The sequence below is a fragment of the Syngnathoides biaculeatus genome, chromosome 5 (genome assembly GCF_019802595.1).
Source record: "Syngnathoides biaculeatus isolate LvHL_M chromosome 5, ASM1980259v1, whole genome shotgun sequence".
Taxonomy (NCBI): domain Eukaryota; kingdom Metazoa; phylum Chordata; class Actinopteri; order Syngnathiformes; family Syngnathidae; genus Syngnathoides; species Syngnathoides biaculeatus.
Genome location: NC_084644.1, coordinates 43,231 through 70,236, shown reverse-complemented (window position 1 = coordinate 70,236; position 27,006 = coordinate 43,231). Strand labels below are relative to the sequence as shown.

The 27,006-nt window shown below is 41.0% G+C and overlaps 1 protein-coding gene across 1 annotated transcript; it reads right to left on the bottom strand.

Annotated features, from left to right (window-relative positions):
* On the bottom strand, nucleotides 1-27,006 carry LOC133500306 (aromatic-L-amino-acid decarboxylase-like). The gene is given in 15 exon segments (XM_061818846.1): nucleotides 1-98; nucleotides 101-185; nucleotides 655-756; nucleotides 6,468-6,566; nucleotides 6,650-6,669; nucleotides 7,180-7,256; nucleotides 10,409-10,476; nucleotides 12,110-12,204; nucleotides 12,499-12,565; nucleotides 15,134-15,277; nucleotides 18,315-18,449; nucleotides 24,057-24,176; nucleotides 24,264-24,377; nucleotides 25,874-26,082; nucleotides 26,856-27,006. Coding segments are annotated over 14 exon segments (1,425 nt in total). The 5' UTR covers nucleotides 26,075-26,082; nucleotides 26,856-27,006.

Genomic DNA, 27,006 nt, shown 5'->3' with positions numbered 1-27,006 from the left:
TCATTGAACGGTATCCTGCAGAAGATCAAAGGTCAGCTGAGTGATGTGCCGCCACACTTGGCGGATGTGACGAGACTCGGTGGTGCGCGAGCAGACAAGCGTCCGGTCAGATGGCAAGGAACCAAGTGGATCTCTCTGCTCTTTGTGATTCTCTTCAGCAGATTCTGGTTCAGCTCATTGGAGCCCTGGGAGGCAGCGAAAAACAAAACAAGTTATGTGGCCGATCAAATTGGGTCGCATAGCGTTGACTTCACTTTTTGTGTGTGTCATCATGTCCTAAACTGCTGACAATGCCCACAAATCATAACGTGTGGTCATTCACTGTCAGCAGTTTGCAACAGTACGGAGGTGATAAAGTAGTCAGGATGCACAAGCGTTTGTATACTTTGCCCTGAGTTTTTCTCTTAAGAAAATCAATAAAACCATTTTGAGTAAGTGAAAGAAAGCAATGGGAATATTGTAAAAATGTGAAATCTTTTAGCGATTGGTTCTTAACTTTTGTCTCCTCGGGACACACAAAACGACTCTACGGCTCACATTTGGGTCCCCGGCTACCAGTTGAGAATCACTGCTTTTAGCGACTACCTCATTTGGAATGGAGGCCAAGTGCAATTAGGGTTTATCCAGAAATATATTTTTAGAATTGAACGTTACCTTCAGCCTGAAGCAAACCAGACCCATGATGACGTCAGCACAGATCTCAAATCTCTTGTCTGCTCGTACCAGACTTTCAAACTCCTTGGCCAGGCCCACCTGCTGAAGACAGAAACAATAGTGTAACTGGAATACCATCTACTTATCTGTACATTATTTCCATTGGATTTTTCACTACCATTTCAGGTACATTTGTTGTTCATTGTGACAGAAATATTTCAAATGTGTCACATTGGTGTCTGAAATTATGTGTTCGCTGTCTATGTCCGCTCGGTGGCAGTACTGCTCGGTCGCTACTGGGTAAACTCGTCTCATAACTTCTTGGAACGGCTGTACAAATCAGAACATTCTTGTTCACAACTATCCTGGAGGAGGGATATTAAATTTAGATCAAAAGTATTTACATAACATTTACTTTTTTTAAAAATGGTTTAAAACATTTAAGCCTTTATAGGCTCCACCTCAACCCTACCCTTCTTCTTCTTCTTATACTTTCAGCTTGTCCCGTGAGGGGTCACCACAGCGTGTCATCTTTTTCCATTTCAGCCTATCTCGTGCATCTTCCTCTCTAACTCCCACTGTCCTCATATCTTCCCTCACAACATCCATCAACCTTTTCTTTGGTCTTCCTCTCTCTCATTTGCCTGGCAGCTCTGTCCTCAGCACCCTTCTACCAATATGCTCACTCACTCGCCTCTGGACATGTCCACACCATCAAAGTCTCCAGTCTCGAACCTTGTCTCCAAAACATTCAACTTTGGCTGTCCCTCTAATGAGCTCATTTCTAATCTTATCCCACCTGCTCACTCTGAGCAAGAACCTCAACTCAACATCTTCATTTCTGCTACCTCCAGTTCTGCTTCTCGTTGTTTCTTCAGAGCCACCATATCTAATCCGTACATCATGCGGCCTCACCACTGCTTTATAAACTTTGCCCTCCATACTAGCAGAGACTCTTCTGTCACATAGAATACCAGACACCTTCCGCTAAGTGTTCCACCCCGCTTGGACCCGTTTCTTCACTTCCTTACCACACTCACGGTTGCTCTGTCTTGTTGACTCCAAGTATTTGAAGTCGCCCACTCACGCTATATCTTCTCCCTTTAGTTCAATCTTCAACCTCCACCTCTCTCATTCACGCACATATATTCTGTTTTACTTCAGTATCACAGTTGCTCTCTTGGTACTCTGTCAAAGGCTTTCTCTAGATCCACAAAGACACAATGTAGCTTCTTCTGACCTTCTCTGTACTTTTCAACCCTACCCTCATCTTAACATTGGTAACAATAAACATAAGTACATGTAAAAATATGGCTACATTCAGTTTGGACAATGAACCAATCCCAAGCATACTGGAAATAAAAATGACATTGACAAAAATCTAAATGTATGCTTGTATTATGAAAGTGCCGAGGTAAACTGTGTGCTCAATTTTGTGAATCAAGTTGAGTATTTTACAATGGCAGAGTGCTATTTGTTCCAAAATAATACTTGACTTAAAATCATCACCTAATTGCTACAAACAGAATTTCCCTCAATAGAGTGGAACTCGCATTTCCGGAGAAGCTGTTTGACCAGACATTAAGCATCTACAAAACAAGAGGAAATGTGGTTCCTATTTTTGTTCTGTTTCACGTCATCTAAACATTCAGCATGTGCAACTCAATCTGGGATAATCGGAAATGATTTGTGGCTGTAGGGATCAATGTTTTCATTTCACTCAAAGCACAAACTCAAAACAGGCTCATTTGATTGACTGAGCCGACTGGAGGGAACAAAGTGGAAGATGAAGAGGAGAGACAGGCATGAAGCATCATGAAGGGATGGAGGACAGGGTTAACATGGGTTCTGTGGGGGGTGGGCAGAGGAGGGGCTGTGGAAATGAAGAAAAGGTTACGATAAAAAAGAAAGATGCAGACCAGATATGTGTGAGTGACAGGATGTCTTGATGAAAATGCACACAGAAAAAGAAGCGAGAGACTCTCGTGATGTTAGGAACTTTAAGGGGGAGTGAGGGCGGGGGTGGGGTGGGTGACATTTCCCATGAAAATCACAGATATACGATTGCAATAGCTCATTTCTTCCAACTAGAAAAACACAAGTGCATTTTATCGGTTGCAAATGACTTGGCTCGTTTAGCAAATTTTTATCACAATCTAATCTGATTTTAACATCAAAGGAAACAATCCACAAGGAATTAAAATCAGCTTTTCAAGACTCCAAAGGTCAAAATGAGCTTACATACTCATGACCAATACACTTTACTATTTCACAATCCAAATAAAGTTAAAATGATCCATGTTCTTGTAAACAAACTAAAACAAATAACCTTATACACTAATTGATGATGGAAGTTCAACTTGCTTGTCCAAATTACATCACAAAAGTGTGACTGAGGATAGTTGCTTTATATTTGCAGCTGTAAGACTAAAGTCATGTTTTTTTTTCTGACATAACACAACCATAGTTTATTTGACATTAACATTGACACTATGATGTACCGCGTGATTAGTGATAGCAGAAATAATTGCACTGGCAAGTTACCAAATAAAAATTTTGAATGAAAACACAAGCATTGTTAGCGTACACAACATGAAAATGATCACTGGCATAAAACATCAGGTAATAATTATTTGTAATGGATCAGATTGAGCCCCCCCAATGCAGCCCTATGATGGCACAAACCAGTGCAATTTGTAGGCCGGTCCCAAGCCTGGATAAATGCAGAGGGTTGCGTCAGGAAGAGCATACAGCGTAAAAACTGCGCCAAACAAATATGAGCCTTCATCTAAAGAATCCCATACCGGATCGGTCATGGCCCGGGTTAACAACGCCCGCCCCCGGCGCTGCTAACCTCCAGGGCGTCGGTGGAAATTCAGCTACTGTGGGTCGAAGACAAAGAAGAGGAGGAAACCGGATCCAGCGTCAGAAGAAAAAGAGGAATGAACAGAGTCTACAACTCGAGTGTAGGGACTTTGAATGTTGGGACTATGACAGGAAAAGCTCAGGAGTTGGTTGACATGATGATTAGGAGAAAGGTTGATATTCTGTGCATCTAAGAGAGCAGGTGGAAAGGTAGTAAGGCGAGAAGTTTGGGAGCAGGGTTTAAATTATTTTACCACGGAGTAGATGGGAAGAGAAATGGAGTAGGGGTTATTTTAAAGGAAGAGCTGGCTAAGAATGTCTTGGAGGTGAAAAGAGTATCAGATCGAGTGATGAGACTAACATTTGAAATTGAGGGTGTTATGTATAATGTGGTTAGCGTCTATACCCTACAGGTCGGATGTGACCTAGAGTTGAAAGAGAAATTCTGGAAAGAACTAGATGAAGTAGTTCTGAGCATCCCAGACAGCGAGAGAGTTGTGATTGGTGCAGATTGTAATGGACATATTGTTAACGGAAACAGGGGTGATGAAGAACTGATGGGTAAGTACGGCATCCAGGAAAGGAACTTTGAGGGACAGATGGTGGTGGACTTTGCAAAATGAATGGAGATGGCTGTAGTGAACACTTATTTCCAGAAGAGGGAGGAACATATAGTGACCTACAAGAGCGGAGGTAGAAGCACGCAGGTGGATTATATTTTGTGCAGACGATGTAATCTGAAGGGTATTACTGACTATAAAGTAGTGGTAGGGGAGAGTGTAGCTCGACAGCATAGGATGGTGGTGTGTAGGATGACTCTGGTGGTGGGTATGAAGATTAAGAAGATAAAGGTAGAGCAGAGAACCATGTGGTGGAAGCTGAGAAAGGAAGAATGTTGTGCGGCCTTTCGGAATTAGGTGAGACAGGCTCTCGATAAACAGCAGAAGCTCCCGAAAGACTGGACTACGACACCCAAGGTAATCAGAGAGACAGGCAGGAAAGTGCTTGGTGTGTCTTCTGGTCGGAAAAGGGAGAAGGAGACTTGGTGGCGGAACCCCAAAATACAGGAAGTCATACAAGGAACACTGAGAGGACAGAGGAGAGGTTAAAGGAGTACATCGAGATGCGACGTAGGGCAAAGGTAGCGGTGGCAAAGGCTAAACAAGAGGCATATGAAGACATGTACACCAGGTTGGACACGAAAGAAGGAGAAAAGGATCTCTACAGGTTGGCCAGACAGAGGGATAGAGATGGGAAGGATGTGCAGCAGGTAAGGGTGATTAAAGATAAGCGATGGAAATGTGTTGACTGGTGCCAGTAGTGTGCTAAATAGATGGAAAGAATACTTTGAGAAGTTGATGAATGAAGAAAATGAGAGAGAAGGAAGAGTTGAAGAGGCAAGTGTGAAGGACCAGGATGTGGCAATGATTACTAAGGGGGAAGTCAGAAAGGCACTACAAAGGATGAAAAAAGGAAAGGCAGTTGGTCCTGATGACATACCGGTGGAGGTATGGAAGCAATTTGGAGAGATGGCAGTGGAGTTTTTGACCAACTTATTCAACAGAATACTAGCGGGCGAAAAGATGCCTGAAGAATGGAGGAAAAGTGTTCTAGTTCCCATTTTTAAGAACAAAGGGGATGTTCAGAGCTGTGGGAACAATAGAGGAATAAAGTTGATGAGCCACATAATGAAGTTATGGGAAAGAGTAGTGGAGGCTAGACTCAGGACTGAAGTAAGTATCTGCGAGTAACAGTATGGTTTCATGCCTAGAAAGAGTGCCACAGATCCATTATTTGCCTTGAGGATAATAGTGAAAAAGTACAGAGAAGGTCAGAAGGAGCTACATTGTGTCTTTGTGGATCTCAAGAAAGCCTATGACAGAGTACCAAGAGAGGAACTATGGTACTGCATGCGTAAGTCTGGTGTGGCAAATAAGTATGTTAAAATAGTACAGGACATGTATGATGGCAGCAGAACAATGGTGAGGTGTGCCTTAGGTGTGACAGAAGAATTTAAGGTGGAGGTGGGACTGCATCAGGGATCAGCTCTGAGTCCCTTCCTGTTTGCAGTGGTAATGGCTATACTGACATATGAGGTTAGACTGGAATCCCCTGGACCATGATGTTCACAGATGATATTGTGATATGCAGTGAAAGCAGGGCGCATGCAGAGGAACAATTAGAAAGATGGAGACATGCACTGGAAAGGAGAGGAATGAAGATTAGCCGAAGTAAAACATAATATATGTGCGTGAATGAGAAAGGTGGAGGGGGAAGAGTGAGGCTAAAGGGAGAAGAGATAGCGAGGGTGGAGGACTTCAAATACTTGGGGTCAACAATACAGAGCAACCGTGAGTGTGGTCAGGAAGTGAAGAAACGGGTCCAAGCAGGTTGGAACAGCTGCCAGAAGGTGTCTGGTGTGTTATGTGACAGAAGAGTCTCTGCTAGGATGACGGGCAAAGTCTACAAAACAGTGGTGAGGCCAGCCATTATGTTCGGATTAGAGACGGTGGCAAGAAATAACAGGAAGCAGAACTGGAGGTGGCAGAAATTAAGATATTGAGGTTCTTGCTTGGAGTGAGCAGATTGGATAGGATTAGAAATGAGCTCATTAGAGGGACAGCCAAAGTTGGATGTTCTGGAGACAAGATTTGAGAGAGCAGACTTCGATGGTTTGGACATGTTCAGAGGCGAGAGACTGAGTATATTGGTGGTAGGGTGCTGAGGATGGAGCTGCCAGGCAAAAGGGCGAGAGGAAGACCAAAGAGAAGGTTTATGGATGTGGTGAGGGAAGACATGAGGGCAGTTGGGGTTCGGGAGGAAGATGCAGGAGACAGGCTAAGATGGAAAAAGATGACACGCTGTGGCGACCCCTAACAGGACAAGCCAAAAGGAAAAGAAGAAGAAGAAGATTGCCCCCCCCCAAAAATGCATTTTTAAAGTAATACCTTACGTATGTGAGCCTGTAATCCTTGGAGGCCGTACATGCGAAAGACAAACCACATTTTGAGCGAACGGAATCGTCTGCCCAGGGGAATCTGCCAGTGCTGCGAGAAAGATAACAAGCACCACATCGCCATTGTTCCCCTTTTGCCAACATTTCTTTGAAATAAAGGGACAATGTTCTTACCCTATAATCGGTCACCAGCCCTGTTGATGAGAAAGACATCCAAGTATTTAAACTCAGCAGGTGCCCGTACACACATAAACACACATATGCACACACACAATCCACTCATGCCACAATCATCACAACACTGGCACTCCGCAAAGCCACAAGCTACCAGATCATCCCCACGGAATGTAAGCTCGTGTTCACCGCTGCTAATAACCACTAATTAGATTGGAGGGTCCAGATTGAACAAAAGAAAGCTTTTGCAAGTGGTTCGCCTCGTTCTGCTCTTCTGTCAGACAAATTGCCTCTGCAGAAATGCATTCTACATACATACTGCATTGACGCTTGAACTATTAATTTTAAATTTTGGTTTGTTTGTGGGTCTATTTTACGGAATAGAAATTTTATCCGAACACAATCAAAAGAGTTTGTTTTCCGTGTGTAGCGACATTGTTGGGCTCTGAAGGCGAGTGAGTCACTGAGGTGTAGTAATTTGACTATTTTGGCACATATTGTATTTTATAGTTGCGGTGAGAAGGACTTACCTGACTCCTGGTTCTCATGTCTTAGGTAGAGCGGTTCCACCTTAAAGGCTCCAATCATGTCCTGTCTCTTCTTGACCCTGTTAATAAGTGATTTTGCAGAGGAAAACAACTTTTCACAAAAACAGGCAACGATATCTGGATATTTGACCATGTAGAAAAAAGTCTGAAAAGAAACAGTGGATTGCCCATTCATCCATCCATTTTCTTAGGTGCTTATCCTCACAAGGGATGCGGGAAGTGCTGGAGCCTATCCCAGCTGTGAATGAGCAGGAGGCGGGTACACCCTGAGCTGGTCGCCAGCCATACACAGGGCACATCAAACAGATAACAGTCGCATTCACAATCACACCTAGGGGCAATTAAAAGTGTCCAATTGTCGACTGTTTTTGGGATGTGGGAGGAAACCGGGGTGCCCGGAGAAAACTCACACAGGGATGGGGAGAACATGCAAACTCCACACAGGCAGGTCCGGGATTGAACCCGGGACCTCAGAAATGTGAGGCCAACGCTTTCCAGCTGAGTCACTGTGCCGCTACAGTGGATTGTTTTTTTTTTTTTTTTTTTTAATGAACAGAACTATTTCTGTCATTGTAAAGGTAATCTTAGAACTTCTAATTTAATGCTCTACAACCACATTATTAATCCACCTATCAATCCATTTTTTTAGATGCTTATCCTCACAAGGGTGGTGGGAGTGCCGGAGCCTATCCCAGCTATCATTGGGCAGGAACCCCCAACTGGTTTGTCAGCCATTCACAGAGCACATGGAGACAGACAACAGTCGCACTCAAAACCATACGAAGGGGCGATTTAGAGTCTCTGATTAATAAATTTTTGGGATTTGGGAGGAAACCGGAGTGCCCGGAGAAAACGCACTCAGGAACAGGGAGAACAAGCAAACTCCACACAGGCGGGCCGGGATTTGAACCCTGGTCCTCAGAACTGTGAGGCCAACGGTCTAACCAGTTGCTCCACCGTGCTGCCATATATTAATAGAATAATAAATAAGATTGTGTTCATATAGCACATTTCTCTATTTCAATATGATCATTTGCAGAACTGTATTTTCTTCTTCTTTTCCTTTCCGCTTGTCCCGATAGGGGTCGCCACACTGTCACCTTTTTCCATCGTAGCTTATCTCCTCCATCTTCCTCTCTATCCCCAACTGCCATCATGTCTTCCCTCACAACTTCCATCAACCTTTTCTTTAGTCTTCCTCTCCCTCTTTTCCCTGGCATCTCCATCCTCGGCACCCTTCTACTAATATACTCACTCTCTCGCCTCTGAACATGTCCAAACCATCAAAGTCTGCTCTCTCGAACCTTGTCTCCAAAACATCCAACTTTGGCTGTCCCTCTAATGAGCTAATTTGTAATCCTATCCAACCTGTTCACTCCGAGCGAACTGTATAAATAGCTTTAGTAATAGTGTTTGCCAATATTACAGAGGCTACATGAACACTCTCACAGTGACGGTTTAGTTTGGTTGATGTTTTGCAATGCGAGTTTTGTTAGCTACCGTCCAGCAAGAGATGAGAAACATGTTTGGCTGCGCTCTAATTTACAACAGGAACAATGGACTCTGCGTGCCGTGCAAGACTTCCACGTTCAGTGAAGTCAAAGCAAAGCAAAGCACATTTATTTGTATTGCGCATTTCATACACGAGGCAACTCAATGTGCTTTACATGATTAAAATCATTTGAAAACGAAGAGATAAAATATTTAAAATGCGATGAAAACAATAAAAATGGTAAAAAAATGAAAATAAAAAAAGAGTTAAAACTGCGTACAGTGCAAGTAATATGATTTAAAAATGGAAATAAATAAAATAAAAAGCATGAGAAAAAAGAAGTGTTTTCAACCAGGATTTAAAAAAATTCACACTTGGGGCTGACCTCAGCTCTGTTGGCCACTGATTCCATTTCTGTGGAGCATAATAGCTAAATGCTGCTTCACCATGTTTGCTTTGGACTCTGCTCTCCACTGTTTGACCTGAGACAGTCGATCTAAGAGCTCTCCTGGGTTTCTATTCCGTAAGTATTTCTTTCACGTATTCAGGACCTAAATGATTTATTGATTTATAGACCAGTAGCAGAACTTTAAAATCTATTCTAAAGGTGATTGGAAGCCAGTGCAAGGACTTTAGGATTGGAGTTATATGCTCTGACCGCTTTGCTTGGGTCAGAACACGATCTGCAGCATTCTGAATGAGCTCCAGCTGTTTAATACTCTTTTTTGGGGGACCAGTCAGAAGACCATTACAGTAGTCAAGTCTAGCTGAGATAAAAGCATGGATGAGCCTTTCCTGGTAGATATGGTCTTCAGATGGTAGAAGGCAGTTTTTGTGATTGATTTGATATGATTGTTGAAAGTCAGGTTGGAATCAATCACAACACCAAGGTTACAGACTTGGTCTTTGGTTTTTAATGATAGAGAGTCCAGGTGTTAACTCTCTTTATTCTATTTTCTTTATTGCCAAAAACAATTGTCTCAGTTTTGTTGTGATTTAGTTGAAGAAAATTTTGGCTCATCCAGTTATTTATCTGCTTTAAACAGTGGCACAATACCTCAATTGAACCTGAGACATCTGGAGACACTGCTACAGTAAATATAACTGTGTGTCATCTGCATGGCTATGATTGTCAAAAATTTCTGTTTTGAAGAATTTGACCCAAGGGTAGCATATACAGGCTGAACAGGAGAGGTCCAAGAACTGACCCTCAGCAGTATATTATGATTTACCGTATCAAAAGCCGCGCTGAGCTCCAACAAGACCAAAATTGATGCCTTTCCTGAGTCAGTAGCATGTTATCTTCATGTACACTGTGATAACATGTGAAAAGTGTTTTAAGGCAAGCGGATTAAAACAAAAGAAAAAGGTCTCCAGTGGTGTACACCAGGGGCCAAGTCCACCCCTCCACACAATCTTGTTGTTAAACATTGACAGTGGAACCTATTGTGGCGTCTGACCTTTCCACTGCAAATGTTTAATTTGTCTCATGAACTCTGGATGGTGAAAGGAATTTATGTTACTTCGTCTGGCAGGTACATTCTTCAATTCAATTTTTAAAATGTAGAAGGCATTAGAATGGTTGTAACTCGCTCATTACACTGTTATTGATAATTATTTATTGCTTACTGGTATTATTTATTGATTCATACAAAGACAAAATAACATGACACATTTACTCTATTGACATTTTTCTCTGCGATGAAAAAGACAGCTTACCACATAGCAGAGCAGTCAAAGTTGATCAAAAGCCATTTGTGTGGGTTCAAATTGAAAGAATCTGCAAACTGTACCAGACATGAAAAAATAAAAAAGGTAACTATCGGACTGTTTGCGGTTTAAAAACTGGTGTGATAACATATCAGGAATGCATTAAGGATAAAAATATCTTACAAATTTTGGCACAGATTCCTAAAATTTTTCACCCAAAGTGAACCATAGCCTACACTGTAATCTTTAAAGGACTTTGCAAGATGTGCAAAATTGCTCCAACAGCAGGAAATATCTTTTTTGCAGGGATGCTTCATCCAAAGTGACAAGCTTCTTTTTTTTAATCTGCCTTTATCTTTTTATTGCCTATCTTTTTGTAATATCCTTTCACCCCACCTCCACCAAATGCAATAAGAGCCTGAGTAAAAAGGAAACGATGTGTAACAGACAGTTGCCATGCCGCCTGATGCTTGCTGGTCCATCACCCTAGCAACCGTTCCCGAACATCCACAATCTGCGTTTCCCCCCTTTTTTCTTTGTTTTAACTCTCACACTGTATTTAAACCTACAAAATATGACTCTAAACCTCTTACTGTATGTATTTTTCTATGGTAGATGCTCCTTTTTAAAATAGAGTCCCTCTGTTCTTTGAACGTGTGTGTCTAATAAAGAGTGATATATTGAAAAGGTCTAACGCAGCCCCAGGAAATGACTCCGGCCTTATCTCTGCGTCTGTGCACAGCTTGAGAGGAACAGCAGCCTCGACGGCAGCAAAACGCAGCCACAGCGCCGATTGTTACTCGCTCTGATGTGCCTCCTACTTGACATTTAACGTCACGGAACATCAAACATGAGCAAAGCAACAGGATGTAGCCAGCCTGCAATTAAGTGTTTGGTTTCATTGACGTAATTAATGATATTTCACATGCATATTGGCAGCAAAAGGTTATGTTGTTACACTAATGTTTGCATAGGGAAGGAAGCTTCTGCGCTTCATACTTTCACACTCATCTAAATGCTTCGATTTAATCACACTATTTATTTTATTATAATGGTACTAGCAACAATATTTTTGCAGTTCTAGGGACCTTGGGGAGGGGGACCCACATTATCCTTTTGCATTGTGCCAGGAGGGCCCCATTGGTGCAGGACCAGCCACCAGGCGCTCGCTCCAGAGAGGGATCCCGGTGACCCACGAGAAACCTAAATCCATTTGTGTATACTATCATAGGGGTCTTTTACCCGTGCTTTGTCTGGTCCCTTATCAAGAATCTTTATTTATTTTATAAATAAGTATATTTATTATTTCACAGTAGGTTTTATTATTATGGTTGATATTTGCATTCCTGTCAAAGTTCACTCATTTCATTCAGAGTTGCAGCTACTATTTCAATTTTTTGTAGCAAATTATATTATATACCAAATGTACATTTATTATTACTATTATTATTTATCATGTCTCAGGTGGTAATTCTACCTCACTGCAAGCTACATTTGCAATAATAATTTGTATTTTTTTAGTATCAGGATAAACAATGAATGCAATTTTCATATTTTAAAGTAAATGCTTCTCTTAGTGTGTTAATCAAAAGTCAACATTAGCATTCCCGTAAAGTGAGAATTTAGATAGAGTTCTCATGGAAGCTGTCATTGTTGTGGCCAAATGGTGTAAATAACATGCACTTGTTTCATTTTTCAATTTTTACATACCTCTACGCCATTCAATAAAGGTCGAAATTCAGGGCAGATAAATGCACTCCCAGCATACGCAGCGTCAATATGCATCCACATGTTTTGTTCATTGCCTGCAGAAGCCAACACACAACAACAACGTTACAGATCGTGTGTGCATCAACCTTGTTTTTTTCAGCTTCTATTAGCACATCATATTCCATGAGCTACCATTGCACCATGTAATCTGGTTGGCTAAAAAGCAGTGTGAAGCTGTACAAGTCTATCTAAATGTGTCAAATCAAAACATTTCTAACAGAAACATACAGCACACTACTGGACATCTTTAGCCTATGAAAATGCACCAATTTTGTTCCAGAGGACCAATTAAACAAAAAGGAAGAGTAGTTACTTCCAAAGCAACTCACATATCGGCCCCAGCTCAGAGATATGATCAAACGCACATGATCCAGTGGTGCCAAGCGTTGCACAGAACTAAAAGACACAAGCGTCAACAACATATTCTTTTATCATCGTCATTTCACATGTTGGTTTGATATTTATATTTCTACATCATCCTAATAAACACACAAGCTCCTAAATGTCATTGGTGATACGTAGACCCGATCAACACATAGCAACACTTTAATGTTACTGTTTGAAAGACGCCTCAGGGTGTGGATGGTTATGGGAAACCCAACAAGCAATTCATACCTTTGGGTTTCACCATACGATCTATGTTATACTGCACTCTTAAGCCTCACTTGTAGGGTAATTCACTAAAGACATATTAGAATGACTGCGTCATCAAAATAAACTTGTTCCACTTCCGACTTACACCACTGTAAAAGATTTCCAGCATGTTATCAGGACAAAATTTAGCATACGACACAACAGGCAAAACTACCAGTCATAGCATATGATATACTGTACAGTGAAGGAAATAAGTATTTGAACACCCTGCTATATTACACGTTCTCCCACTTAGAAATAATGGAGGGGTCTGAAATTTTCATTGCAGGTGCATTTCCATTCTGAGAGAGGTAATCTAAAAAGAAAAATCCAGAAATCACAATTTAGGATTTTTTTAATTATTTATTTGTGTGATACAGATGCAAAAAAGTATTTGAACACCAGTCTAACACCTAGAAATCTGACCCTCAAAGACCTGTTAGTCGGCCTTTAAAAGTCCACCTCCACTCCATGTATTATCCTGAATCAGATGCACCTGTGTGACGTTGTTAACTGCATAAAGACACCTGTCTTGACAGGAGTTGGTCAATGACCTGAAAAGAGCTGGGACCACCGTTTCCAAGGTGACTGTTGGTAATACACTAAGATGTCATGGTTGAAATCATGCACGGCACGAAAGGTTCCCCTACTTAACTCAGCACATGTCAAGGCCCATCTTAAGTTTAGCAATGACCATTTGGATGATACAGAGGAGTCATGGGAGAAAGTTTTGTGGTCAGATGAGACCAAAATGGAACTTTTTGGTCACAATTCCACTAACCGTGTTTGGAAGAAGACAAATGATCAGTTCCATCGCAAGAAAACCATCCCTGCTGTGAAGCATGGGGATGGTATCATCATGCTTTGGGGGTGTTTTTCTGCACATGGGACAGGATGACTGCACTGTATTAAGGAGAGAATGACTGCGGCCATGTATTGTGAGATTTTGGGGAACAACGTCTTTACCTCAGTCAGAGCATTGAAGATGGGTCATGGCTGGGTCTTTCAACATGACAATAACGAGAAGCAAACAGGCAGGAAAACCAAGGAGTGGCTACGTAGGAAGCATATCAAGGTTCTGGCGTTTCCTAGCCAGTCTCCAGACCTAAATCCAATAGAAAATCATTGGAGGGACCTGAAACTCTGTGTATCTGAGTGACAGCCCAGAAACCTGTCTGATCTAGAGAAGATCTGTGTGGAGGAGTGGGCCAAAATCCTTTATGCAGTGTGCGCAAACCTGGTGAACAACTACACGAAACATTTGACCTCTGTAATTGCTAACAAAGGCTACTGTACCAAATATTAACATTGGTTTTCTCAGGTGTTCAAATACTTATTTGTAACTGTAACACACAAATAAATCGTTGAAAAAAATCATACATTGTGATTTCTGGATTTTTCTTTTTAGATTATCTTTCTCACAGTGGACATGCACCTACAATGAAAATTTCAGACCCCTCCATGATTTCTAAGTGGTAGAACTTGCAATATAGCAAGGTTTTCAAATACTTATTTTCTTCACTGTATGCGGTCACTACATGGGACTATAGTAGGTTACTAGTAAGGTTCTGTTGTGTACCAGGCCAAAACTTGCACTAGTAGTAGATAAAATGTTACTAGAAGGACAATGCATGTGGGATTTTGCCTTCATCGAGTAAGATCACATCTGAAGTTTCAGGTAACATTTGCATAAATAAATCTCTAAATAAATAAAGACCGTGACTTCTGCACAGCAGTGTGGATTAGACCAGTGAGGCAGGCGGACCTGAGAGTGAGCGGGCTGCGCTACTGTGTGAGTATTCACAGCCAACTTCAGTCACCGCCAATCGAAGCGGCTACTCTCATGCCTTTTAAAGCTGTCGCACTTGCAGTGTCCTGTGGAGGCATGCCCAAGCTCAGATAGTGTCTATGAGAATAGAGCCCATATTGTGGACATGGGAAATGTATTAAAACTCAAACCCTGAGTTGGCACTGAACAGTGAGTCTATCTCGTCTTATAAGAGAACAAACTCTTCATGGTGTTTTGCCCTGACGAAATATTAGGACCAAAATACTGTATTAAAGCCATTTAATTTTTCTACTGAAAATGCTCAATGTGCCACTGTGCATGTGGTCCATTGTCTTATTAATGAGGAAAAGGACCACACCAGTACATGGACCTTGAAATGGATATCCGCTATTTTGAACAAAAGCTCAAAGAGCGTTACATACAGGTAGCATACCAGCCACTCAGTAACTGTCAGTCCATTGGTTGGTTTGCAACTTGAGTAAAAGACTGGAAAGAACACGAGCAGATAATTGTATAATGGTGCGCCCGAGTTGTCTTCTTACGTAAAAAGGGATGAGACCCGCTTCTTTGTCCTTTTCCACAATCTCCTTCAGCATATCACCCGTGACAGCATAAGTGCTGTCTGTCGGGACTTTCTTCATCATCACGCCCCCAATCAGACCTGCCCGCTCCACCGACGAATGAGACTGCACATGGGAAAAGTATGTGAGAGGTGCAAGCAATGACAATAATCACAAACAGCAATCGACTTATACTTATATTAATTATCTATATAGATTTCACATCTTCCACGTCTTATAAGGAATAATTCCTACAAACAGAAATGTCTCTTGTTTTTTTGTTCTTGTTGCTATGTTGTTCCCTATTCTCTGTTTTCTGTTCTGTCTGCCGTACCAGGGCAAGCTGCTGGAGAAAAATTCCTTGTCTGTTCTACACACTTGGCCATTAAAGCTGATTCTGACAAATCGTTGCGCATTTCATACATGAGGTAACTCAATGTGCTTTACATGATTAAAGGCATTTGAGAACAAAGAGATAAAACATTTAAAACAGCATAAAAACAATAAAAATGACAAACAATATATTAAAAAAAGACAACTAAAACCACATACAGTGCAAGTAATATGTTAAAAAAGTGGATATATTCTAAAAAGGATGAGAAAAAAAGAAGAGTTTCCAACCTGGATTTAAAAACATTCACACTTGGGGATGACCTCACCTCTGTTGACAACTTATTCCATTTGTGTGCAGCATAATAGCTAAATGCTGCGTCACCATGTTTGCTTTGGACTCTGCGCTCCACTATTTTACCTGAGTCAGTCGATCTCAGAGCTCGACTGGGTTTGTATTCCGTAAGCATTTCTTCATGTACTCAGAACCTAAATCATTTAGTGATTTATAGACCAGTAGCAGAACTTTAAAATCTATGCTTAAGATGACTGGAAGCCTGTGCAAGGACTTTAGGATTGGAGTTATATGCTCTGACCGCTTTGTTTTGGTCAGAACATGAGCTGCAGTATTCTGAATGAGCTACAGCTGTTCAATACTCTTTTTGGGGAGTCCAGTCAGAAGATCATTACAGTAGTCAAGTCTACTTGAGATAAAAGCATGGATGAGCTTTTCCTAGTCTGCTTGAGACATACAAGACTTCACTCTAGATATGCTCTTCAGATGGTAGAAGGTAGTTTTTGTGATTGATTTAATATGATTGTTGAAAGTCAGGTCGGAATCAATCAAAATACTAAGGTTTCGGACTTGGTCTTTGGTTTTAAAAGATAGAGAGTCCAAGTATTTAATAACAGGAATTCTCTTTTCTTCATTGCCAAAAACAATTGCCTCAGTTTTGTTGTTGTTGAAAATTTAGGCTCATCCAGTTATTTATCTGATATAGACAGTGGCACAATACTTCAATTGAACTGTAGTCATCTGGAGACACTGCTAAATATAACTACATCTGTCATCTGCATAGCTATGGTAGTCAAAATTAAAGTTTAGAAGAATTTGACCCAAGGGTAGCATATACAGGCTGAACAGGCAAGGTCCAAGAACTGACCCTTGAGGGACCCCATAGGTCCTTGCCATTCGTTGAGACCATTCGTTGAGACCGAGCACCTCCAATGGTGACAAAGCAGCTCCTTCCCTCCAGGCAAAAAGATGATAACGTTGGACAACATAAAACGTTCTCAAGTCTGCAATAGCGATTGTCTTTTGAAAAGGTCTCAATAGCCCTCAGGTGACTGCCTAACCCAATCACAGAGTCTCGGCCTGGGATTTAACCTGATCACAGCACAGCTACTGCTTGACCTCCCTAGCCTGACCTACTGTCTGGTCTCCATCTGTTGTCGTGGTAACGATGAAAAAAAAATGGGCTCAAAATGAGTCTGCTTGATCGCACTTTGCATTACTGCTCAATTCACTTTGTATAAACACAAAAATAACTTTCTAAAAACAAACAAATCCAGAAATATTTTAGTCAGTGGCCACAACATTCGATATACATTATATAAACAACCACACTATATCCTACAGGCCATCCTCCAGTTTTGTATGAGATTTTATACTGTTTATAAAATTAAGGTACCAAAATAAATGTTAAAAAAAAGGATCTGGTTTTGACCATGCTCAAATTGCTTTGAATGATTCAATGGCACTATGAATCTGTGAGAGGGGAAAAATTACTTCATAAAAAAATTAACAAATACTGGTGGCACGGTGGCGCAGCTGTAGCACAGTTCTGAGGACCGGGGTTCAAATTCCAGCCCTGCTTGTGGGGACCTAGCATGTTCTCTCCGTGCCTGTGTGAGTTTTTTCCGGGCACTCCGGTTTCCTCCCACATCTCAAAAACATGCAACATTAATTGGAGACTCTAAATTGCCCCTAGGTGTGATTGTGAGTGTGACTGTTGTCTGTCTCCGTGTGCCCTGCGATTGGCCGGCAACCAGTTCGAGGTGTACCCTGCCCGTTAACAGCTGGGATTGACTCTACCACTCCCGCAACTCAGAAAATGAATGGATGAAAAATACTGTGGACACAGTGTTGACAATGAAATGCAGTGAGACAGTGGTTTGAAACCGTTCACACTATGACGGAGTGCAACCCTAACCCTATCCCGTAATAAAGATAAATGCAGTACATGCATGAATGTGTTAATCTATCCATCCGTTTCTATCCATTTATCTATTTTATATACCGCTTATTCTCTTCAGATTAGTATGGTGCCAGATCCTATCCCAGGCGACTTTGAGTGAAAGGCAGACCACACCCTGGATTGAACACCTGTGAATCACATCTCATATAGTGACACACAAACGCTGACACTCACAAATTGACAATTGAACCCACGCTGGCTGCACCGAAGAAAGCCAAATGTCCCATTGTACTATTACTAACGAATGTCGATCAAAACTGGTGATTATCATCTATTTTCTAGACAAGATCTGATTTCTCTGCTTTTATTAAAGTGTAAGGTTTAATTTATAAGACTCACTGTAATCCTTCAATGGTGAGACCAAATACTGTAGATCTTGTATTGCCCAACCCACTGAGGGATCAGATCACACACATGCAGCAATGCAATGCCAGTGCCAGTGCCAGTGAAAGCAAGCATATCTCCAGCAGCTAGTCACCATTTTTACGTCTGCAGTATGTTCATCATCTTATCCTGTGATGGATCCCATTTAATTATATAGTGTACTGTATCTCAACATTAGATATCTTGCTTACTTGTTCTGATGTATATGCCACCAATTTGGCGAGGATCTCAGGTTCAGACATTTTCGGGTCAATGGACTGGACATGACGAATCGCTTTACAACGGGCAGCGAGCAAGGACATGAGGGTTGCCTCACTGGCTGTGCCCTGTCAGAGAATTAGAAGGTCAATAATAAGCCAAACCGAACCCATTGGCATCATAATCATCATCATCATCACTGAAAAAAAAATTATCGCCAAAACACACTTTTATGACCATAATGGATACAAATAAAACTTATATAAGAGCTAAATATTTAATTAATTTAATCTTGATAAGTACAAATAGCTGTTGGTTGGAAAGCAGGTTTGTTTGTCATCTGGTTAATAGTGTCAACAATCGAAAATGTTCTGTTTTTCTCTCACGTGATAATTTTGGCGGCAGGTTGGAGCAACGGTAGAGTGTTGGCCTCACGGTTCTGAGGACTAGGGATCAAATCCCGGCCCTCCCTTTGTGGAGTTTTCACGTTTTCCCTGTGCCTACTCGAAATAGGTGTGATTGTGAGTGCCACTCTTGTCTGTTTCCATGTGCCCTGAGATTGCCTGGAAACCAAATCAGGGTATACCCCGCTTCCTGTCTGATGACACCTGGGATAGGCGGCTCAGAGAATGGATGGATGGATGGATGAAAAATGTGATGAAATTAAAATTAATATAACATATACAGGCGGCACGGTGATTCAGCTGGAAAGCATTGGGCTCACAGTTCTGAGGTTCTGGGTTCAATCCCGGACCCGCCTGTTGGGAGTTTGCATGTTTTCCTCGTGCCTACTCTAAATTGCCTCCAGGTGTAATTGTGAGTGCGGCTGTTTATCTCTATGTGCCCTGCGATTGGCTGGCAACCAGTTCAGGGTGTACCGTGCCTCCTGCCAGTTGACAGCTGGCATAGGCTCCAGCACTCCCCATAACCCTTGTGAAGATAAGCAGGTAAGAAAATGGACAAATGGGTGGATTTTGCTCTGTCTGTCTGGTTCAGGGCACGACTTCAGATGGACTCATTACTTAACGGATTCTGATTCATTCCCGATTGGAGCAAATTCAAGTGTTACCACCAACCTGTGTTACAATTATGCCCTGTGTCCCTAATCTCTACTGAATTCAGCCAGTGGTTAGAAACTGTTCAGACTATGACGGAATGCAACTCGAAGCCTAACTCATAATAAAGGTAAATTGACTAATTACTTAACTGATTCTGATTCATTCCCGATTAGAGCAATTTCAAGTGTTACCACCAACCAGTGTTACAATTATCCCCTGTCTCCCTAATCTCTTCTGAATTCAGCATTTAATTCACTCCTTGGCATTCAATTCAAATACCTACAATGGGCCCTGTGTTCATGACCAGCATGAATCCAGCACGGTGGATTGCAAAACTGTGTGCCAGGGGAGGGATACACTGCTGTTGGTAATTTTGTGGACCAGAGCAGCCTGCCGGATTGAACAATGGGCAGTGTATGCCAGTATGGGTGAGTTTACAGCCGACTTCATTTTCTGCCAATTAACGCAGCTCCTTCCATTCACTTTAAATGTGGTCCAATGACAGTCTCAATGTTGACTGACATCTCTGTGCAGAAGAAGAGGATGCGTAATTATAGCGATCAGTGTGTGAATCAAGCGTTGTCACTGCTGTTTAGTGGTGTAGCAACACATAATGGGGGTGGGTACCCTTATGAAATACAGAAGGAGCTAGTGATAACCGCTGGGGACTAAAAAACGCCCATGGATCCCAGTATTTTTCTGCTTATGGCTTATTCAAATGTACCAAAATTTACCTTGCATCATGATTTAGATTTATTTTGATCAAATCCGCAACCATAATGTCTCTTGGCACAAACATATCTGTCAAATTAGTAAACATTTGTAGTAAGCCTTGCACTTGGAGGGAGGTTAGAAGTGTTTGCACTCTGCTGCAGACATAGTTGTGTTTAAAAAATGGAGCCCAATGTGACAATGTTAAGTTTTTGGTGGGTGTTTTCATTGATTTTTTGGACATTGCCATAACGATTACAGAGGTTGTTACCCAATAGAGTAAACATTTTGCGAGGTTGATGTAAAACGTGCTTTGTGAGGCGCCTGCCTAAATCAGTGGCAGTCAAATCAATGCAATGTTGCAATTTGATCAATAAAAACCAAACCATCAGGCCTCTCTGGCTAATAATAAGAATAATAATTCAGGCATAAACAAGCCAAGCAACAGGCATAAATCAAGCAGAAAGTTTTGTCAGGCTTTTGTTTGCAATAATATAAATTAGTAATTTGCAGTCATGTGTTTTTCCTGATCCTTCACTCGACTTTACAACAGGTGAACCTTATGAGTCTGTATGAGTTCTCATAATAATTGATGAGGATTGTTTACAAAAGGACATACAATGTACGCAGAAGAAAAAATAGATTGCTATTTTTTTCATTGTTTTTACGTTTGTGTGGGTATTTGAACATAATATACACACCAATCACGTTATTTAATTCCATTGTTTTTTCTAAATAAAACCCATCCATTTTCTGAGCCACTTATCCTCACAAGGGTCGCAGTCATGCTGGAGCCTATCTCAATCCTCACAATCACACCTAGGGGCAATTTAGAGTTTCCAATTAATGTTCCATGGTTTTTGGTTGTGGGAGGAAACCGGAGTGCCCAGGCAAAACCCACGCAGGCACAGGGAGAACATGCAAACTCCACACAGGCGGGGCTGGAATTTGAACCCCGGTCCTCAGAACTGTGAGGGCAAAGCTCTACAGCTGTGACACCATGCCACCAGTATTTGCTCATTTTTTCTGAAATAATGTTTTCCCCCTCACAGAACTGTGACGCATACGCTCTAACCAGGGGTTCCACCATGGCGTCTAAATAAAACATCGTACTTCATTTTTGTAACATTAAGCAAAATGTCAAAATATTCCACTTCCACTTCCAATGAAGTTGGGAGGTTGTGTTGAACAAAATAAAAACAGAATGAAAATATATGCAAATCACGTTCAACCTATATTTAATTAAATACACGACAAAGACAGGACATGTAATGATTAAAATGATGGACTTCATTGTTTTTAGAAAATGATAACTTGCAATTTTATGGCTGCAACACATCCCCCCCCCCAAGAAAGAGCTGGGCCAGGTGGCAAAAGAAAGTGAGAAAGTTGAGGAATGCTCATCAAACATCTGTTTGGCACATTCCACAGGTGAAAAGACGAATTGGGAACAGGCAGGTACCATGATTGGGTATAAAAAGAGCTTCCCTGAATTCCTTAGTCATTCAAAAGCAAAGATGGGACGAGGTTCACCTCTTTTTTTTAAAAGTGCATAAGGAACTGGTCGAGCAGGTCAAGGACAATGTTCCTCAACGTACAATTGCAAGGAAAATGGTGCATAATATCATCAAAATGTTCAGAGAAACTGGAGAAGTCACTGCATGTGAGCAGCAAGACTGATAACAAACGACACATGACCTTCGATCCCTCAGGCGCCAATGCATCAAAAACTGACATAAATTTGTAAAGGATATCACCACATGGGCTCAAGAACCCTTCAGAAACCCAATGTCAGTAAAAATCCAGTTCAATGCTTCATCCGTAACTACACCCACAAACGGCGCCAGTTTCTCTGGCCCTGAGCTCATCAAAGATAAACTGATGCAAAGTCAAAAATTGTTCTGTGGTCTGACGAGTCCACATTTCAAATTGTTTTTGGAAATTGTAGATGTTGTGTCCTCTGGGCCAAAGAGGAAAAGAACCATCCAGAGTGTTATGGATGCAAAGTTCAAAAACCAGCATCTGTGATGATGTGGATCTGCGTTAGTGCCAATGGTGTGGGCAACTTACATATCTGTGAAGACACCATTGCTATTGTAATGTACATACAGGTTTTGGAGAAATAATTTTTACAGTCCAAGCAACGTCTTTTTCATGGATGCCCCTGTTTATTTCAGCTTGACAATGCCAAACCATATTCTCCACGTGTTACAACAGCGTGGCTTGGAAGTAAAAATGTGCCGGTACTAGACTGTCCTGTTTGTAGTCCAGACATGTTTCCCATTAAAAATGTCTGACGCATCATGAAGTGTAAAATATGACAATGGAGACCCCGGACTGTTGAACAATTGAAGCCGTACACAAACAAGAATGGTAAAGAATTCCACCTTCAAAGCTTCAACAATTATTGTCCTCAGATCCCAAACGTTTATTGAATCTTGTTAAAAGAAAAGGTGATGTAAGACTGTGGTGAACATGACCCTATCCCAGCTTGGAATGTGTTGCAGCCATAGCATTTTATTTTAATGATTATTTCCTAAAAAACAATAAATGTCACCAGTGTGAAGATTAAATATCTTGTCGTCTTTGTAGTGAATTCAGTTAAATAAAGGGTTAACAAAATTTGCAAATCATTGCATTCTATTTTTCTTTAAGACAATGTCCAAACTTCATCGGAATTGGGATTGTAGTTTATTTTCATTATGATTTAATGGTAGGGTATTGTGGACCCATGTACACTGTTTGTTTACAGGGCCATTTATCTTCCCATTTGGAATGAGAAAAGAAAATAATATCAAAATGTGATTGCACATAATGTCCCTGTATGAAATAGTGTTATGCTACAAACAGTCTTCACAAGCATCAAAACAAATTAGAGAAAGCCATTAATGTATGCCCCTTATTTTATCAATGGGTATAGTTGCGTAAGACAATATTCTTCTTAGTATTGTGGTTATATTAGGTGTAGGTTATCAATATGTTAATAAAAGATGCCTGTTAGTGATAAAATATTTGTATGGTATAAGTATGAACATTCTAGTTATGTAAAGAAAAGATGTTTAACGTCCTGATTTTTTAACATTAACATTATAAATGTCAAATAAAGACCCAGGCCATATATAAACAATGAGTCGCATTTTTGTGTAGTTCACAGTGTTCAATTAAAAAAACGGCACACAGAAGGAACAAGACTGAAATTCGTGACCTCTCTAATGTGAGACAGAACTGCTTACCACTGGTGTACTGTGCAGAAGACACACACATGCACATACACACGCACACACAGGATTCCTGAAAAAAAATGGATGGTAATGTGTCGTCACAACACTCATTAACAGCTGTTGTGAGAGGGGGCCATTTGTTGCCATAGTGAACTGAGAAGCTTGGATGACAAAAAAAAGAAGAGTGGGAAGACAGAAATGACAAGAACACAATGAATCAAATGAGCAAGCGTGTGGGCACACACTTCATCACACACAGGTGGTCATAATAAAAGGGGCATGAAATGATCCATCATCAGAGTGCGCTCTCATGCGCCACTTCTTAACATGGATCCTCCCATGCACACAAAATCACACAAAACACAAACACACAGCATCCTTCACTGCTGCTTTTGTTGTTGTTGTTGTTTTAGTCACTGAAGCATCATTAAAGTGACACCAGACTAACGAAGCACAGCACCGATGCTGTCGTCTCAGCCCCCCTACGAGAAAGACATTAAAAGGCAATTTTTCCAGCCAATTTTTAGCTGTTGTGGTGTAGCAGGAACAACAACGGACAAATCACATTTTTCAAAAATCTGACAAAAACCATAATCCATTGCTGGAAGGTAAACACTGTGCATCACAAACCTCATCCTCAAAATATAAACCCTATGTGTATTGAGTACATTTTGGTTTGATGTAACACGGTTCTGCAAAATGTGAGCAATTTTGTAAAAGAAGGTTGCTTAAATTAAGGATTTACCTGGATGACTCCTCCTCCATGACCATGAGTTCCAGCTATGAAAGCCTCTGGCAGCTGCAACATTTTTCCTAACCAGTCTAACATCACTGTCTCCAGCTCTGTGCAAGCTGGGCTTGCAGCCTGGTCATGAAAACAAAAGCACCAAATGTTTACCATTATGGGGAAAATGATGAGTCACAGATGCAGTAATGTTAAGGTTTTTGTTACCCAAGAAAATCCAATGCACCCAATGGCTCCACAGAGCATATCCGCCAACAATGCAGGGTAGGAGGAAGCTGCAGGGAAGTATGCATAGAAGTATGGACTGTGCCAGTGGGTGATCTGGAATTACAAGAAACAATTTATGACCCATGCTAATTACTTTCAAAATGAGGGTCATGCAAGGTGGTATTCGCACCAGGTACCGTTCAAGCTAGGACCGCCACTGATGGAACTCTACCTTGAAGTAAACAAAACCAACATAAGATTTGGAGTTGGGCCAAAGTTTGAGTGGGAAAAAGAAATTCAATAATAATAAAAGATCATTTGAACAGTCGGTGCAAGCTGTCAGCATACCACATCACGACTGTTGTGAGCTGATGTCTGTGGCATCATTTGTCATTTTTAAAATAAGGGGGTCATAAAATGAAACATAAAATGATATGCAAAGATAAAGATGACGAGAATAAAAAACTTATGAAAAGAGGATGATGGTGGAATAATGAAAAAAAATGATAAAATACATTTATATTTGTGTCAGTGCATCACCTCAGCTCAAGTTTATTTACCGTTTATAGCACGTTTACCACCGCTTGGCCACTCATTTGCCATAAATATTTAAGTGTGTAATGTAATAATTTTACATCGGTCAATGCGTGTTTATACTTGTACGAGTTAAGAATTGAGAAGTTTACTTTTTTTTACAGTAAATAAAGATTTGATGGTGGTAACAGGTGTTTGGACTGATATTTCATGTGATTGCCCTCATAGTTTTACCACTCGTCCAATGTCTTGATTAAAAACAAATACAATAATAAAAAAATAAATTAAATAATGGATTCAATTTTTGGATTTCTCCAGTGATTCAGAGGGCTGCTTTTCACAAATTTATGAATGGAATCCATGTGACGCCCACCACGCATTGACGGAGGATGCACAAGTGTATGTGTGTGTGTGTCTGCATTAAAATCGTGTAAAATCACCTGTGCTCGAAGTTTGACATGGTGACAGTAGGCACACGTTTCGACTGACATTCTGCCACAAAATTGTCACCCAGCCAGGCACAGTGCAAAGGACACACTCATGCCCACATTGGAGTGGACTTTTCTGATAAATTGTCAAAGACACTTGCACGAAAATCAAGGATATGCCAGTATTTTGTGCCCTGACACATTTTCCCTGTCGAGAAAAGCAGAGCTCAGTGGACCCGAGCTGTGGCTTGTGAAATGCTTGTAAAACCTGCAATAACTGCAGACTGCATGTACGTCTGTCATGTGCCGGTCCCACATGATCACCGAACCAGAAAATAAAAACAACATTTTGTTCTCAAATTTGTGATTCTTGATTAGCATGGCATCACTGGGTTGTGGCAAGAATCACTTCTTTTGCTATTGTGATTGTTAAATGGTCAAGTGTAAAAATTGTGCCAAACATATATGTGCGTTCTTCTGAGATGACACGCTGTGGCGACCCCGAAAGGGACAAGCCGAAAGAAGATACCATAATATCGGGGGCTGCCTCCTACAGTATATTGTGGAAGAACACGAGACAAACTCCAGATGGCTACTATATCCTGTAAAATGCATCAAGAAATGAGAAGAAAGTGGGAAAAGGGTTACCCCAGGCATTATGACCCGCTCCACATCCTTCATTATATCCTCGTAGCTTTCTGGTTCCAGTGGTGCCTCACTCGGGATTAATGATTTCAGATAGCCTGGCTCCACATCTGGATAAACTGGTCGCTGCTCCAGGTTCTCCAAATAGTCGGCTACAAAGTCGACCATCTCCTTTCCTCGACGCCGGAACTCCGCTGCATTCATGGTATGTACTGTTTGTCAAATATAGTATAAAGTGTCAGCTACATCTTTCGATTAAGATTTTCTTGACATCAGAATAGTATATTCCTTTTTCTAACATGCATTTATGTTTCACACCAGAGAGTTTGTTGATAAGCACACGTTCGTCGCTATATTAGGGTACACCTGCACGTGTGCGATATTAACAGCAATACAAATGTTCTCTTTTAAGTGAATTCAATAGTGAGGTCGGAGTTTGCAGTCGTGTACAAATGGAATGAATAGAATTTTTAATCATTATTTATTTTAGAGCATATTTCTTTGTTTTATAAAGAACATGTAAATGAAAACAGAGAAGAATGAAACAATATTCTATTTGTAAAATGCATTTTTTTTTTTTAAATTTAGCTTGTATATGTCTTCCAGTCTGTTTGTAAAACTTTTTGGGGTCACACATTTTCACCGCATTGACAATTTCAATGTGTATCATGTATCCATAATGTGCCTATTATGTCAAAAAGCTTATAAATAAAAGAATGTGCATGATCACAATTGCAACTGTTCATTATGGACAGCAACCACAATAACCGGAGTGCAAAAATACATCATTTGTCCATACTCGTGCCGCTTCAAGTTACACAACAGCACATGAACATTGGCCCTGGCTCTGCAACAAGTGTACTTCACCCTTTCTTTCTTCACTTGAGAGGCCATTATCCTTGCACTAATCTGAAATAGGATTAAAAGTGTGTGTGTGTGTGTGTGTGTGTGTTTGCATGCGTGTGCTTGTGGGTGTGTTACTCACCTTTCCAGCACCAAGAACCCCACAAGTGGTATTTTGTGAATATTTCCCTCTCGCTTTGGTGTCAGAAAAAGACAATTGTACTGTGACTTGAGTGTGGTGATGAGTCGATGCACGGGTGTACACGAGGCGAGAGACATTCTCTCCTTTTATA